The following is a 14,936-nucleotide window of genomic DNA, read 5'->3' on the forward strand; positions in this document are numbered from 1 at the left end:
CGAGAGCGCGGTGACGCTAGAGTGCGCGACACGAGAGCGCGGCGATGTTAGGGCGCGCGACACGAGAGCGCAGCGACGTTAGGGCGCGCGACACGAGAGCGCAGCGACGTTAGAGCGCGCGACACGAGAGCGCAGCGACGTTAGAGCACGCGACACGAGAGTGCAGCGACGTTATAGCGCGCGACAGGAGAGCGCAGCGACGTTAGAGCGCGCGACACGAGAGCGCAGCGACGCTAGAGCGGGCGACACGAGAGCTTAGCGACGCTAGAGCGCGCGACACGAGAGCGCAGCGACGTTAGGGCGCGCGACACGAGAGCGCAGCGACGTTAGAGCGGAACACACGAGAGCGCCGCGACGTTAGCGCGCGTGACACGAGAGCGCAGCGACGGTAGCGCGCGCGACACGAGAGCGCAGCGACGTTAGCGCGCGCGACACGAGAGCGCAGAGACGTTAGAGCGCGCGACACGAGAGCGCAAAGACGTTAGAGCGCGCAACACGAGAGCGCAGCGATGTTAGAGCGCGCGACACGAGAGCCCAGCGACGTTAGAGCGCGCGACACGAGAGCGCAGCGACGTTACAGCGCGCGACATGAGAGCGTAGCGACACTAGTGCGCGCGACACGAGAGCGCAGCGACGTTAAAGCGCGCGACCCGAGAGCGCAGTGATGTTAACGCGCGCGACACGAGAACGCAGCGACGTTAGCGCGCTCGACACGAGAGCGCAGCGACGTTAGTGCGCGCGACGCGAGAGCACAGCGACGTTACAGCGCGCGACGCGAGAGCGCAGCGACACTAGAGCGCGCGACACGAGAGCGGAGCGACGTTATAGCGCGACGCGAGAGCGCAGCGATGTTAGCGCGCGCGACACGAGAACGCAGCGACGTTAGCGCGCTCGACACGAGAGCGCAGCGCCGTTAGCGCGCGCCACACGAGAGCGCAGCAACGTTAGAGCGCGCGACACGAGAGCGCAGCGACGTAAGAGCGCGCGACACAAGAGCGCAGCGACGTTAGAGCGCGCGACACGACAGCACAGCGACGTTAGAGCGCGCGACACGAGAGCGCACTAACGTTAGAGCGCGCGACACGAGAGCGCAGCGACAGTGGGCGCGTTAAGTTAACGCGCTCGAGCGCGCTTTCAGCGGTCGGAGTGCACTCGAGCTAAACTAAACGACGTCGTCTCACTTCCGGTGCACGGTGGCGGAGTGCGCTCCGCGAGCTCCATCGTCGGATTTGGTGCGCGAGAGCTCGAACAGGTCGGTTAACGGTGTGATGACGACGTTTCCGCTCTCGCGGCCAGTCTCGTGGTTACTCGAGGTGGTTTCAGGCGGTGGTCTCGCACGAGACGGAAGAAACATCAAAACCCCAAGCGTTTGGGCTCCGGGCCGAGCCGCCGGGACGCGTACTCTGGACCAGAGGCGTCGGGTGTGCGCAATCCTTGGCAAGCGAGTTCGCTTCCGAACGTTCCGAGGATGCCACCGCGCTCGCCTCGCCAAACCTCGCCGTCCACGACCGCACCAACTGAACCCCGCGGCCCAAAGGCTCCGGCCTAGCCAGGAACGGCACCAAGGTAGGCCCGGTCGTGGGTAGGAGCTGCTCGTTCTGCGCTGCCATACAGTGCTCGGAGCTCTCGGCGTCGTTCGTGCTTGCGCCGAAGCCCTTAGGGACTCCCTCGGACGCGCAAGTCGCGCTTGCTTGGATGCGTGGATACTTCGACGGCGATCGCTTGGCAGCTCGTGCAATCGTTCCGTCATCGTGGAAAAATAAAAAAAGCATGGTGCTGATGTAGAAAGGTATGCATACATCCTTCAAATGCTTGTCGAAGTTCTTCATGTATGTTACCGCAATTTCACGATCAGGCGAGCCAATGAATTCGGCCATTGAGCCGTCATTCTTTAAGGCTTTTGGGAATTAAGGGGGCGTTCGGCGTACCTTTAATCGCCGCACCAACAGCGTGCAGCACAAATACAAGCTCTTGCTGCTGCCGCCGTCTCAGCGCACTTGTTTCATCGAAGTCGTCGTCGAACAAACACTTTTTCCACGCTTCGACGAGACGGGAGCCATGTTTAAGCGCGGGCCAAAACACAGGAACCGGAAACGTTAAAATAATAGGCGTCAGATCTCGCCTCGGTAACAAAGTGCGCCGTTAAGCTACGCTCCGAACCCGCGCGCTCGAGCGCAGATGTCCGGAGTCTGGAGCTCACTAACTTAACGCGCCCAGTAGCTCGCGTGTTATTAGAGCGCACGTCAGGAGGGTGCACAACCAGTCCAGCGCGAGTGGCCCAACCCGACCGACCACTTGTTCTGACTTTGGGTGTTTTATGTGAAATTGACGGGGATTTACGGCGCGGCATTCAGCAAAATAAAGCTGACCTACGAATCCTTCAATCGATCCTTTAAATTTACTACCTGCGGCACTATCCTTGTGTAAATGTTCGGTGTCTATATGTGGCTAAAGAGCTTATGTTGGAACTTTTATTTCTGTTCGTGCTTCGCTTTTTCCTTGGATTCATATATTTCTGAAATCGTTGACATTCGAATATCTCTTAATCACGGCACTCTTCTTCGGCACTAGAAGATTTAACTACTTTCTAAGACAAAGGTGTAAAAGCTACGGTTCTGTAGAATGCAAACAGCGGACAAAGCGATAGACAAGTCTTCTTTTGTAGACTTATCTTTAAGACATGCACAACAACAACAAAAGGTGGCGTCGTCACCGTACCCGACGAGTGAACGTATTCGGATTTCGGAAAAAAAAAATTAAATATATTTCACAAAATTTAAGGGGAGCTTTTTCGTGTATCTGTCAAAAGGTTGGAAAGCTGTGCATCTGACAAAATTGCGCTGAGCATTCCTTTAATGAGTTTTTTACTGATAGTTTTTTTGGCGGTGAGGTTTTCTCATTACGGTCATGTCCATCAAAATCATGCACGTAGCCGTGGGGGAGGGGGGGGGGGGTAGCCCGTGGGGCCCGGCCCTCTCCCCCCCCCCCCCCCCTTCACAAAAACATCTTCCATTTTGGTGGGGCCTCCTCTGCCCTCCCCCCTAATCCTCATACAGCATTTTATCACGGCCGTGCCTCCCCCACCTCCTTCCCCACCCCCGAATCAAAATTCTGGCTACGTGCCTGGTCACAATATTATTTAAAAATACGTGCGGGACGCGTAAATAGACATCATATAGATCGGAGACCAAATGCCTGTCAAGAATAGACGAAATATACCAAAAAGAAAAGTATTCATAGTATATCCGAGAGGCGCACTGCAGCACTGTGAAGATATCTTGGACACGCTGCTCTACTCAACTGCAGACATCCCATGTGCCAATATGCCCCACCCACTCCCCTGCCACCTTTTCTCACCGATGTCAGTAAACAATTGATCAGAAAGAGTCATACCAGTCTTATTTTTATTTGTTTCTTAAAGGCATATTTAATCACCAATGTTCCGATCCGATGCGTCGCACAATTTTGTTCTCTCTCTGGAGCCGCGGGTACATTACACATTTTGCGGTGTTCGCTCAACTGGGGTGCGCTCTCGTGTCGCGCGCTCAACTGGTCATGCGCTCTCGTGTTGTGCGCTCTAATGTCAAGCGCGCTACTGTCGCAACACCCTCGTGTCGCGCGCTCTAACATCGGCGCTCTAGTGTCGCGCGCTCTAAAGGCGCTCTCCCCGTAGGTGGATGTTCTGGTTCAAATTTAAAAAAGAAAAACTTTATCCTTCTCGAAGTTTACTACCGCCTTAAGCATGGAACGCACGAGAGCTGAGCGCGGGCGCCGCTTGCCGTCAGGCGCTCTACAGGCGCACTGGGCAGCTTTATCTGTACAGACCAGATCCGAGCACCGGCTGCTACGAATACTGTTTTTATCGCCTCATGTGTCCCCCGTATTACCATAAAGATGCAGACGCCCCGCGCTAAGCGACACCCGTCTATACACTTCTCAAATAATCGCCTTTTTCGCTCTGGGTCTCGGTCTCTGGGTTGTGGAATGCGTTCTGGGCAGGCGGAGTAGCTCTCTTCTGTGGAATATTAGACGTTGCTCATGCGTCCATAGCCTAGTGACTAGGCACTTTTAGTTTGGGGAATAAGCGCTCGAAAGGTCTATAGAAATTTGCAAGTGCGGACTCTGGGCGCCGCTAACTTACCGCTGGTGTGAGTAGATAATCTTATAGTCAATCATTGCTGAAGCCCTAGGTACGACTCAGCTATGCTCGAAAAAAAAATGGCGAATTGCGACCCTAGCAACGCTCTTGGTCGCGACCAGAAGCGTCGTCGTTGTTGTGGAAATTCGTTGCCGAGTGGCCAGACGCTCACTGTGATGGCTTTATTTGTATTATTTTTTTTCCTCGATGGATATCAGTATAACAATAGAGCGTAAACTGCGCCGATGTTGGTTTAGGAATGCGATTACTCCGAGAGTCGAATATGATTTTTACGCAAACCATCGACCACGCAGGGGGCACCTCTGAAAGCAGGTGTTTGGAGAGTGGCGTCTCCACGGACCCCGAGCCCCGCAGGGGGCGCCTGCACCTTAGGTGCTAGGTGCTTGGTGAGTAGCGTCACCACGGACCCCAGCCACGTAGGCCACCATACCCGCACGCAGGGGGCACCTGCCTTGGTAGGTGCTTGGTGAGTGGCGCCACCGCGAACCCCGAGCTATGTGGGTTTACCCATCCACGCCTGGCTGTGCGTGGCTTTACCCGTGTCCGGGGAAAAGGGGACCCTGGTGGTTGAGCTGAGCCCGGGGTATGTTTGGACCCTTCGGGGCCCCCCGGGCGAGGCAATACACCGCTTCGACTCCTGCTTCTCGTAGACGGGTGTCCTGGCTTGGCCCGACCAGGATGATTCAGTCAGTCGCCTCTTCTACCCTATTCTTCCTTCTTTCACTTTTCCTCCCACCTCTTTCTCTTTTCTTCTGCACTCTCTTCCTTCCTTTTTCACCACCTTAGGCGGCAAGGGCCAACCTTGAGTGGAAACACGACCCATCCCTGCAACCACACTAGGGTATAGTGCCCGGGCAGCACTGGTAGAGTAATTGTGTCAGCCAAGCCTTTCTTAGCTATGGCACATTACCTACCCCCTTGTTGGGCTCCGTGGTGGGCGGTGCACCCGGGCACTGAACTTCTTTTCCCATTTCTATGGGTTCCAAGCACAACAAAACTTCCGATCGGTCCCTGAAAAGGGTCCGCACCGAAGCTCTGTCCAATTTCCTTAGTATAAATGACTCAAGTGACCACTTTACAAAATTCTTCGTCTTGCACTCAGAAGAAAACTCCAAACCACTCTCTAAGCTTTCTCCATTCATAGTTGCGAAGGTGCTTCAAGGCATCTTGGGAGTGAAATTTGAAGCAAAAAAGTTCTTTTCAGGCGATCTCCTCGTACAAGTGAATGAAAAATACCAAGCTACGGCCTTAGTCAACCTTGAAACCATCCAAGATATCAAGGTCACCGTGTCCGCCCATCGTACACTGAACACTGTACGCGGTGTGATCTCACAGGATGACCTAATGGACAGTCCTGAGAATGAAATTCTGGAGGGCCTTCAATCCCAAGGGGTTGTGGCTGCAAAACGCATTAATATCCGAAGGGACGGCAAGGAACAGCCCACCAAGCACGTTGTATTGACTTTCGAAAGGAATATTTTGCCACCTTCTGTTAAGGCCAGTTACATCAACTGTAAGGTGCGGCCCTATGTCCCAAATCCTCTTCGCTGCTTTCGTTGCCAGCGGTACGGACATGGTTCGCGCACTTGCCGCGGTCGCGAGACATGCGCCAGGTGTAGCGGCACCGAGCACACCGCCGACGACTGCAACGCAGATTACAAATGTGCAAATTGCAATGGCAACCACCCAGCCTATCCGAGAGCATGCGACCAATTTAAAAAGGAAAAAGAAATTCTCGCACTTAAGGTCAAAGAAAACATATCCTATCATGATGCAAAGCGTCGCCTCTCCGCTTTTCAGAGAGGCTCTTATGCCGAGGCGGCGTCCAGCAGGGGACCTGCACCGCCTAAGGTATCAGTGGCGACCCAGGTGTCCCTTGGGAACCCTGGAAAACCACTCCAGTCCTCGACGCCCAGGTTGAAGCTTTCTCTTCCTGGGCATTCCCTCTCGGCTGCGACAGCAGCTAAAGCACCCAGTCATGCCAAAGGCTCGGGTGCAACAGAGGCGATGGGTGTAACTCCATCGCCCACTCCTCGCAGGTCGTCCTCCCAAGAAAGACGAGCCCCCCGCTCCTCCTCTCAGAGGAGGACTTCCTCACCACGGAAACAGCACATCCCACGTGCAGCGCCTGCAATATCTGTAGAACCCAACCAGATGGACGGATCAATAGTTCGGCCTAGCACGTCGACCACTCGCCCTAAAGTGTTAGGCAAAGGCCGGGGTCTGCCCCCCCAAAAGCACTGACTTTTCGGGGTCTGCTGACAGGCTTGCTAGTAAGATAACATTGAATACAGAAGCAATGGCAGACCGTGAAGAACTTTCTGCCCCTGACACAGACCTCGAGGAGATGGAGGTTCAGACCCCAAAGCAAAAAGCGAAAAAGCCGGTCACTCCACCTTGATAATACCCTAAAGAGCAGGGCTTTTCATATTCCTACACAACCACAACAAATTATGTTTGACTTCTTCATGCAGCTAAAATAGCCAAGAGCCATTATTAGCTTGGCTAATCTTATGAGCATCATACAGTGGAATTGTCGAGGACTACTTTGTAACTATGATGATGTCTACAATTTGTTGGAGGAACACAACCCTATAGCTCTTTGCCTTCAGGAAACGTATCTAAAAGGAAGCCACTCAAACCTAATAAAGCGTTTCCAGCTATTCCGGAAGGATAGGCTATATGGTTCACACGCTTCTGGTGGCGTTGCTATAATAGTCCAAGGATCAACTCCTTGTGTTGAGGTGTGCCTGGACACCAAACTGGAAGCAGTTGCTGCAAAAGTTTTAACTGATCGTGCTATAACTATATGTTCATTATATATACCTCCTAATTATTCATTGAAATATGAAGAACTTGAAGCCCTTGTTAGACAACTTCCACATCCATTTCTTATCCTTGGTGACCTAAATGCCCACAATCCCTTGTGGGGAAGTAACAGACGGGACACGTGGGGAGTAATAATGGAACGATTCCTGCTCTCATCAGATTTATGCTTGATGAATAAAAAAGAACCCACTCACTATAACTTTTCGTCAAACACTTTTACATGTATTGATCTTGCGATAGCTGATCCCAGCTTATTCCCTCTCTTTACATGGTGGGTAATACAGAACCCGAACGGGAGCGATCACTTTCCAGTTGTCCTTGAGCGTTGCCTCCCGCCTCCGACACTATCATTAAGAGAACCACGGTGGAAGTTCGACAAAGCTAATTGGGATGGTTTTACCCAGTCCTCACTCCTAGCTTGCTCATCATTTGACCAGCTCTCAGTTGACGAGCTAAACGAACTACTCACGCAACATATCCTTGCCGCGGCCATGCGCAACATACCTATAACATCCACGCGCCTCTCCAGGCGCCCGAAACCCTGGTGGAATCAGGATTGCCGCGAGGCAAAGACGAACCAAAACCGAGCGTGGGGTAAACTTAGACGTTATCCTACTTCAAGTAATGTAATTGAATTTAAGAAGATGAAAGCCCAAGCTAGATTTATCCACAGACGATCCAAACGTCAGAGTTTTCAGAAGTATGTCTCCTCAATTAACAGTACCATAACATCCAAAGAAATGTGGGACAGAATCCATAAACTGAATGGCAACTATCGTGCTTTCTCTGTCCCTCTTTTGACCAGAAATGGGTACTGCCCTGCAAATTTGGAGGAGCAGGCCGATATTCTGGGGGAGCACTTTCAATTGATCTCCAGCTCTCTACATTACCCAGCTGTATTCCAACGACATAAGCTCCAAGCGGAGCGACAAATTGTTAAAACGTCTGGAGGTGAGAGGGAACATTACAATTTACTTTTCACATTGCATGAACTCCAGCTGGTATTGAAACATACTAAACTTTCAGCTGCTGGTCCTGATGGCATTCATTATAAAATGCTGAAACATCTTCACCTTTCTACACTAGAATTAATTCTATACCTTTTTAACCGAATCTGGAGGGAAGGATGTTTTCCACTTCAGTGGAAGGTAGCCAACATAATTCCTTTATTAAAACCTGGAAATTACCCCTCTACCTCCTTAACAAGTTGTTTGGGAAAAACCCTGGAATATATGATCAACCGAAGGCTAACATGTCCTTGTAAGAAAAAACTTGCTTGCAAAGTATCAATGTGGTGGCCGTTCCTCTAGGTCTACTCTTAACCATCTTGTTAGGCTTGAAACGACTGTACGTGAGGCCTTTGTAAATAGACAGTTTTGTTTGTCAGTGTTTTTTGATTTAGAAAAAGCATATGACACAACTTGGAGATATGGCATTATAAATTATCTATATAACTTTGGCATTCGTGGTCGAATACTGGGTGCTATTCAGGACTATTTAGAAAGACGCACATTTCATGTCAAGTTGGGAACTACTCTTTCTAGAGAATTCGTGCAAAAAAATGGCGTACCCCAAGGTGGTGTCCTCAGTGCTACTCTGTTTCTAATAAAAATAAATTATATTTCGCAAGTAATTCCCCGTTCAGTCCAATATTCCTTGTATGTCGACGACCTTCAAATTTTTGTGTCATCTTGCAATTTTTCTATTTGTGAACGCAGAGTTCAGTTAACAATTAACAATATGGTAAAGTGGGCAAATAATAACGGGCTTACGTTTTCTACCGAGAAAACATCTTGTGTCCTCTTTTCTCGAAAACGTGGACCTGCCCCTCAGCCCGCCTTGACCATGTATGACGTTTCCATCCAGAACAAAGCAATGCAGAAATTTCTTGGCCTTACCTTTGATAGCAAATTGTCCTTCAGCTTCCATATAATTGATCTAAAGAGAAAATGCCATAAAGAACTGAACGTCCTGAAGGTCCTTTCTCACAAGTCATGGGGTTCTGATCGCTTATGTCTATTGAGAATCTACCGCTCACTTGTACGATCCCGACTTGATTATGGAAGTATATGGATCGGCAAGAGCATCAACATTAAAGATGTTAGATCCTGTTCACCATAAAGGACTACGACTCGCCACTGGTGCTTTTCGCACATCCCCGGTGTTGAGCCTTTATGCTGAAGCCAATGAGCTATCTCTTGAGAAAAGGTGATTTTCTTTAGGCTTCATGTACGCACTTGGAATCCGTTCGGTACTGCAACATCCATGTCGGGGAGTTTTAGAACAATCACGTTTCGAAAGAACTTTCCTAAATAAACCCTCAATCATTCCTCCTTTTTCAATGAGAAATAAATCAGAAGCCGTCTCAGCAGGTCTTGACATCAACCTACCTGTTGCTTCGGTTTTAAGAACAATAGCTCCATGGCAATGTTTGCCTGTTGTAGACCTGTCTTTGACCCAATTGTGATGATGTGACTCAATGCGGAAAAGAAGAAGTACAAGTCAACCCATGGATCGGCTCAGAGGGAAAAAGGAAGATGACGAAGAGGAAAGATTGGTAGGGCGTGCACGGAGGGCGTGCAAGAGGCTGGCCGAAAAGAACGTGCAGAGAGCGGAACGACACCATCGGCCAGGGCAATCGGCGGCCTCCTACTGCTGACCAGCAGCCTGTTCCAGCGAGAGCAGCGCATAGAAACCTACGCTGCCCCCGGCTTCCTACTGCGCGGGCACTTGGTGCGGTGACTCTTGGGACCGCCGACGGAAGCCAACCGCACCCGCTCCTGACTTCCAGCCACAACGTCGGCCGACAACGACAGCTCCAGACGCAAGACCCGCTGCTGCGCATGGTGACTCAAAGACATGGTGACAGTTGCGTTTTCCTTGCTTCAATTTTTTTTCTACTAAATTTTCCTTTTTTTTTTCTTTTAGTATAACCATATGAACTCTTTGATTTCTTTTGTAAATACATGTTTTAAGAAAAACGAAGGACATTGTATCTTGTCGATTATTAACCACAAAGAACCTCACAACAATTAACTGGCGTCCGCGACAGGACAAGATATTCTGTTCCTTCATTTTTCTACGTAACAATAATTAATCAAAATGGAGGTAAAAGAGTTAATGTCTTTGGGCGCTGAGTTGGGACTGGCAGGAGCGGAGTTGAGGTCTTGGGTGGACGAGGAGCGAGCACGCCAACGAGAAGAGAGGGTTGCTGAGAGGGAAGCACAGCGCCTCAAGGCAGAAAGTGAGCAACGCATTATCGAATTAAAGATTCGTCTTGCAGAGGCTAGCGCAAGCGAGATAGGACGAACAGATGGCAGTGAAGGGTCACGTCGCGCATCTATATCGCTATCTCCTAGTCCTCACAAGATTATGCCTCCCTTCGATGACAAAAGGGACGATCTCGACTCGTATTTGAGGAGATTTGAGCGGGTAGCTCAGGGGCAAGATTGGCCGCAAGAGAAGTGGGCGACTGCTCTAAGCATGTGCCTGGTTGGCCCAGCTCTGGAGGTCATAGGTAATATGTCACCTGAAGACTCTCTGAATTATGATAAGGTGAAGAAGGCTTTGCTCCAGCGGTTTCGGTACACGGCAGAAGGGTACCGCGAGAAATTTAGAGAGAGCAAGCCGTTGGACGGAGAGACAGGGAGTCAGTTTGCTGCGAGACTAGAGGGGTTCTTCGACCGCTGGGTCAGTATGAACGAATGCCCAAAAACGTATGAAGGGGTTCGTGACCAGATGATTGGGGAGCAATTTCTTCGGAATTGTCATCCGAGGCTCGCGGTCTTCTTAAAGGAAAGAAGCTGTAAGACCATCTCGGCGCTGGTTGAAATGGCGGACCACTTCCTGGAGGCGCGAGGCCAGCCTAATCTGGCCAATTTCAGGAAGGAGGCCAAGGAAGCCTTAGATTCCCTGAAGGAAGATGTGCATGGCAGCAAACCCGCTCTAAAGATAAAATGTTTCTTGTGTGGTAAGTTGGGCCACAAGGCAGCAGATTGCCGATCAAAGCCAGAAACACGCGTATTCTGTCTAGTGTGTCAGAGGTCAGGCCACGAGTCCAGATCATGTCGGCAAGGAAAGAACGGAAAGACAGAAGTTTCATGTTTCGTAAAACCCGATGAGTATCCTGTTGGTAAGACGGACGCGTTCTCACGGGGAAGGAAGAAAATCACAAGAAACGCCTTCAGAACGCCCACCATGAATATGACTGAAAAGGCGAGACCAATTCTGTCGGAAGTTATGCCAATCACAGATGGGATTTTGAACGGCAAAGCAGTAAAGGTGTTGAGAGACACCGGGAGTAACACCGTGATAGTGCGCCGGGAACTGGTCGCATCTGAAGATTTTACTGGCAAAGTCAGTCCCGTATTTTTAGTGGACGGGACGTGTCTGATATTGCCAGAGGCAAACATTCGCCTTGCGTCGCCGTTCCTAACGGGACAGGTAACTGTCAAGTGTATGGACCATCCTCTGTATGACGTCATTGTGGGAAATATTCATGGAGCGAAAGACTCGACCGAACAAACCCTGAAGGAGGTGCCTGACGCGGAAAGTGAATACGTCGCTGTCGTCGACGGTAGTATGCCGAGTAGGCTAAACCAACTTAGTAACGGTGGGAGTGCCAGGGAACCGGGGGACCTGCGGCTCTCGCAGTGGGGTGACACCGATGCCAAGGAGCGCTTGAAAAGCAGGTCAACCACTCACGAGCAGTACCTGGAGAAGGAGAAGCTGCTGCAGCAGGTCTTCGAGATGAAGAAGCCGGTGTACCCCAAGCCCCGCAGAGTACTCTACCCGAGGCCGCGCCTCAAAAAGAGGGACCCTGAGGCCCAAACGGTGGTTTCGCCACTGGGCCCGACCCATAACTACCCCGTGCCGATGTTAGATCCTCACGACAGCATCCCGACCGAGTTCATCAAGGGCTACAGCCTGGCAGGAGCCGACCCTTCAGTCTCGCCCGGAGAGGACACAATAGAGCACGGAAATGGAAAGGCCAAGAGGAAGTGTCAGGATGGACGGCAGGAGTTCCTTGAAAGGCAAGTGGACCGAAAACAAATGATCCAGGAGAAAGAACTGCACCTTGAGGAGCGAAGGCTCAAGCTCGACGAAGAGCAGCTGGCCTTTGAGAGGGCCAAGTTTGAAGCAGAGATGGCGGTCAAGGTCAGAAGGCTAGACATAGAGGAGGAGGAGCGCAGGATACGCGACGGCACAGACAAGATGCACCTGGAGCTTATGAAGGAGATGTTCGACGAACTGGTCCGGAAGGCACTGTGATCGAGAACTGCCAGGAAATTCTTCGTCGCGTATGAAGTGCTTTGGTACGATGGTGGGCATTATCACCAAGCGTTAGAAGAACCGTAGTGGATTCAAATGATTCATCATTACGATTAATTCATTACGATTGGGAGGACTGCAAAGTAGAATGAACTGTAATAATTTATCGTTAGAATTTGTTTCTAGTAATATACCTCGGGTTATGCATTTTTGGGAGCGTATTTGCAAGGAAATTTGAGAACATGTGGAGGCGTTAAAGCAGTTTTTTTTTAGAGAATGCGACAAGCCGGTATTACAGTAAACCCATGAAGTGCGAGGTCGGTATGAGGACAATAACATTCCTCGGTCATGGTCTGGGTAATAGAGAAGTTTCGTGTGTATTGGTATGGAACGCATTTTGTTGTTCAGGCGACCCACCATCCTTTACAATATCAAAACAAGGCGAAACAATTTAACAGCTGAGTGTTACGCTGGGGTCTGATGCCTCAAGAGTACTCGTTTCGCGTGGAGTACATTTAAAGAAGAAAGAATGTGGGTGCGGGTTATCTCATTAGGCTGCAATGAACTTGCGCACATCATCATGGTCTTGGTTTTTTTTTTGTGCATGTAATTTCTTTTCGTACTAAAAAAAAAACTTAAAGGGGGGCTCCTTGTGATGATGTGACTCAATGCGGAAAAGAAGAAGTACAAGTCAACCCATGGATCGGGCCAGAGGGAAAAAGGAAGATGACGAAGAGGAAAGATTGGTAGGGCGTGCACGGAGGGCGTGCAAGGGACTGGCCCAAGAGAACGTGCAGAGAGCGGAACGACACCATCGGCCAGGGCAATCGGCGGCCTCCCACTGCTGACCAGCAGCCTGTTCCAGCGAGGGCAGCGCATAGAAACCTACGCTGCCCCCGGCTTCCTACTGCGCGAGCACTTGGTGCAGTGACTCTTGGGGCCGCCGACGGAAGCCAACCACACCCGCTCCTGACTTCCAGCCACAACCGTCGGCCGACAACGTCAGCTCCAGACGCAAGACCCGCTGCTGCGCATGGTGACTCAAAGACATGGTGACAGTTGCGTTTTCCTTGCTTCAATTTTTTTTCTACTACGTTTTCCTTTTTTTTTTCTTTTAGTATAACCATATGAACTCTTTGATTTATTTTGTAAATACATGTTTTAAGAAAAACGAAGGACATTGTATCTTGTCGATTATTAACCACAAAGAACCTCACAACACCAATACAATAAGAAAGACACCCCCCATGAAGTGTTAAGGCAAGAATTCTTTCAACTGCAAGAGAAGTATAACAACTACATCAGCTTTTACACTGATGGCACAAAAGGTAACTCCTCGGTCGGTTGCTCCGCAATCGGGCCTTCATATGAATGTGTGCGGAGAATTAATAGCAACGCGACAATTTTAACGGCAGAGCTTTATGGTTTACTTCTCGCCACAAATCACAGCACAAAAAATAGACTTCCATGCTCCATAGTTTACACTGACTCCCTCAGTGCCCTAAGAGCACTCGAATCACTTGAAGCAACGAAAAATCCCCTTGTTACTGATTTACTGTTCAAAGTCTGTACTGCATTGGAAAACAATATTCAAATAGTCTTCTGCTGGGTTCCAAGCCACGTAGGAATTCCCGGAAATGAAGAGGCTGACCGTGCTGCAAACAAATGTAGTGAAAGAAATGTGGATATTGAAAACCTACCGTACCGAGACTACCGTGCAGCCCTAAAGAAGCACATCAGATATAAATGGCAACTAGAATGGAACAGTGAAGTCAACAACAAACTCTATTCTGTAAAGCCTATTTTACAGGAATGGGCGAGTGCCCGGCACCGGGAACGCTTCTTCGAGGTAATCCTGTGCCGGTTAAGAATTGGCCACACGCATCTCACGCATGGGTATTTGCTTCGTGTGGAGGATCCACCAATGTGTGAGCACTGTACAGAACCCCTAAGCGTGGTGCACATCCTCCTTGAATGTCCTGCATATGACAGTAATCGCCGATTTCACTTCTCCCATTTTTATAGAGCCCACCTCCCTTTACACATTGCTTTGTTGCTTGGAGACAAACCTTTCATTAACCATACTCACGTTTTTAATTTCCTAAAATACCTCGGCCTTTTACACCAACTGTAGTTTAAGCCTTAATTTTTATATTATCACTTACATAATTATACTCACCGTGTCATGCTCATCGTTTTATTTGTTCATCAGCTACTAAAGCTCTTTTCCTCCTTTTAAACCTTTTCCTGCAATAGTACAATGTTTGGCGCTCTATGGCCTAAGGTGCCTTTGTGCCAATAAACCCCAATCAATCAATCAATCAATCAAGCAAACCATCGAGCTCGTGGTTCGCAACTGATAGTACGCAGTCAAGAATATACAACTCATGACGTCACGGCGACGCAAAATGTGGTTGTGGCATCATGAACGGAAACCGTGAGAGGGCGCCAAGGAGGTTATATAAGAATTCTGGAGTGGAGGTCTCCCACACTCTCCCACGCAACCGGGTGAAGCCAGGTTAACCGGTCGGCGGCCATCTTACTCAGTGCAGAAAAGAGGCGGCACTCAAAGAGGCACATATGCTCTGTTACTTTTGGCACGGCTAATTACAAGGTAAAAAAAATAAACATATTTTTGTTTTGTTTTAAAAGCCTCTAAGACCGCTAGGAGATCTTG

The 14,936-nt window shown here is 49.9% G+C and overlaps 1 protein-coding gene and 1 pseudogene across 1 annotated transcript; both read left to right on the plus strand.

Moving 5' to 3' along the window:
* Nucleotides 1-10,819: 10,819 nt before the first annotated feature.
* Nucleotides 10,820-12,319, plus strand: LOC121837988. Its single transcript, XM_042293936.1, has 2 exons — nt 10,820-10,958; nt 11,241-12,319. Exons 1-2 carry the CDS (start codon nt 10,820-10,822, stop codon nt 12,257-12,259), a joined length of 1,158 nt encoding a protein of 385 aa, XP_042149870.1. The 3' UTR covers nt 12,260-12,319.
* The window catches only part of LOC121837989, an 89,059-nt pseudogene continuing 86,431 nt past the window's right edge, over nt 12,309-14,936 (plus strand).

Source organism: Ixodes scapularis, unplaced genomic scaffold, assembly GCF_016920785.2.
Source record: "Ixodes scapularis isolate PalLabHiFi unplaced genomic scaffold, ASM1692078v2 PGA_scaffold0__279_contigs__length_252992795, whole genome shotgun sequence".
Taxonomy (NCBI): domain Eukaryota; kingdom Metazoa; phylum Arthropoda; class Arachnida; order Ixodida; family Ixodidae; genus Ixodes; species Ixodes scapularis.

Excerpts from the sequence above, each read along its gene's own strand:
- LOC121837988 (XM_042293936.1), top strand. The coding sequence starts at position 10,820 with ATGGCGGACCACTTCCTGGAGGCGCGAGGCCAGCCTAATCTGGCCAAT. Across the intron at positions 10,959-11,240 it reads GATAAAATGTTTCTTGTGTG|ATGGGATTTTGAACGGCAAA; the intron begins GTAAGTTGGGCC and ends TGCCAATCACAG.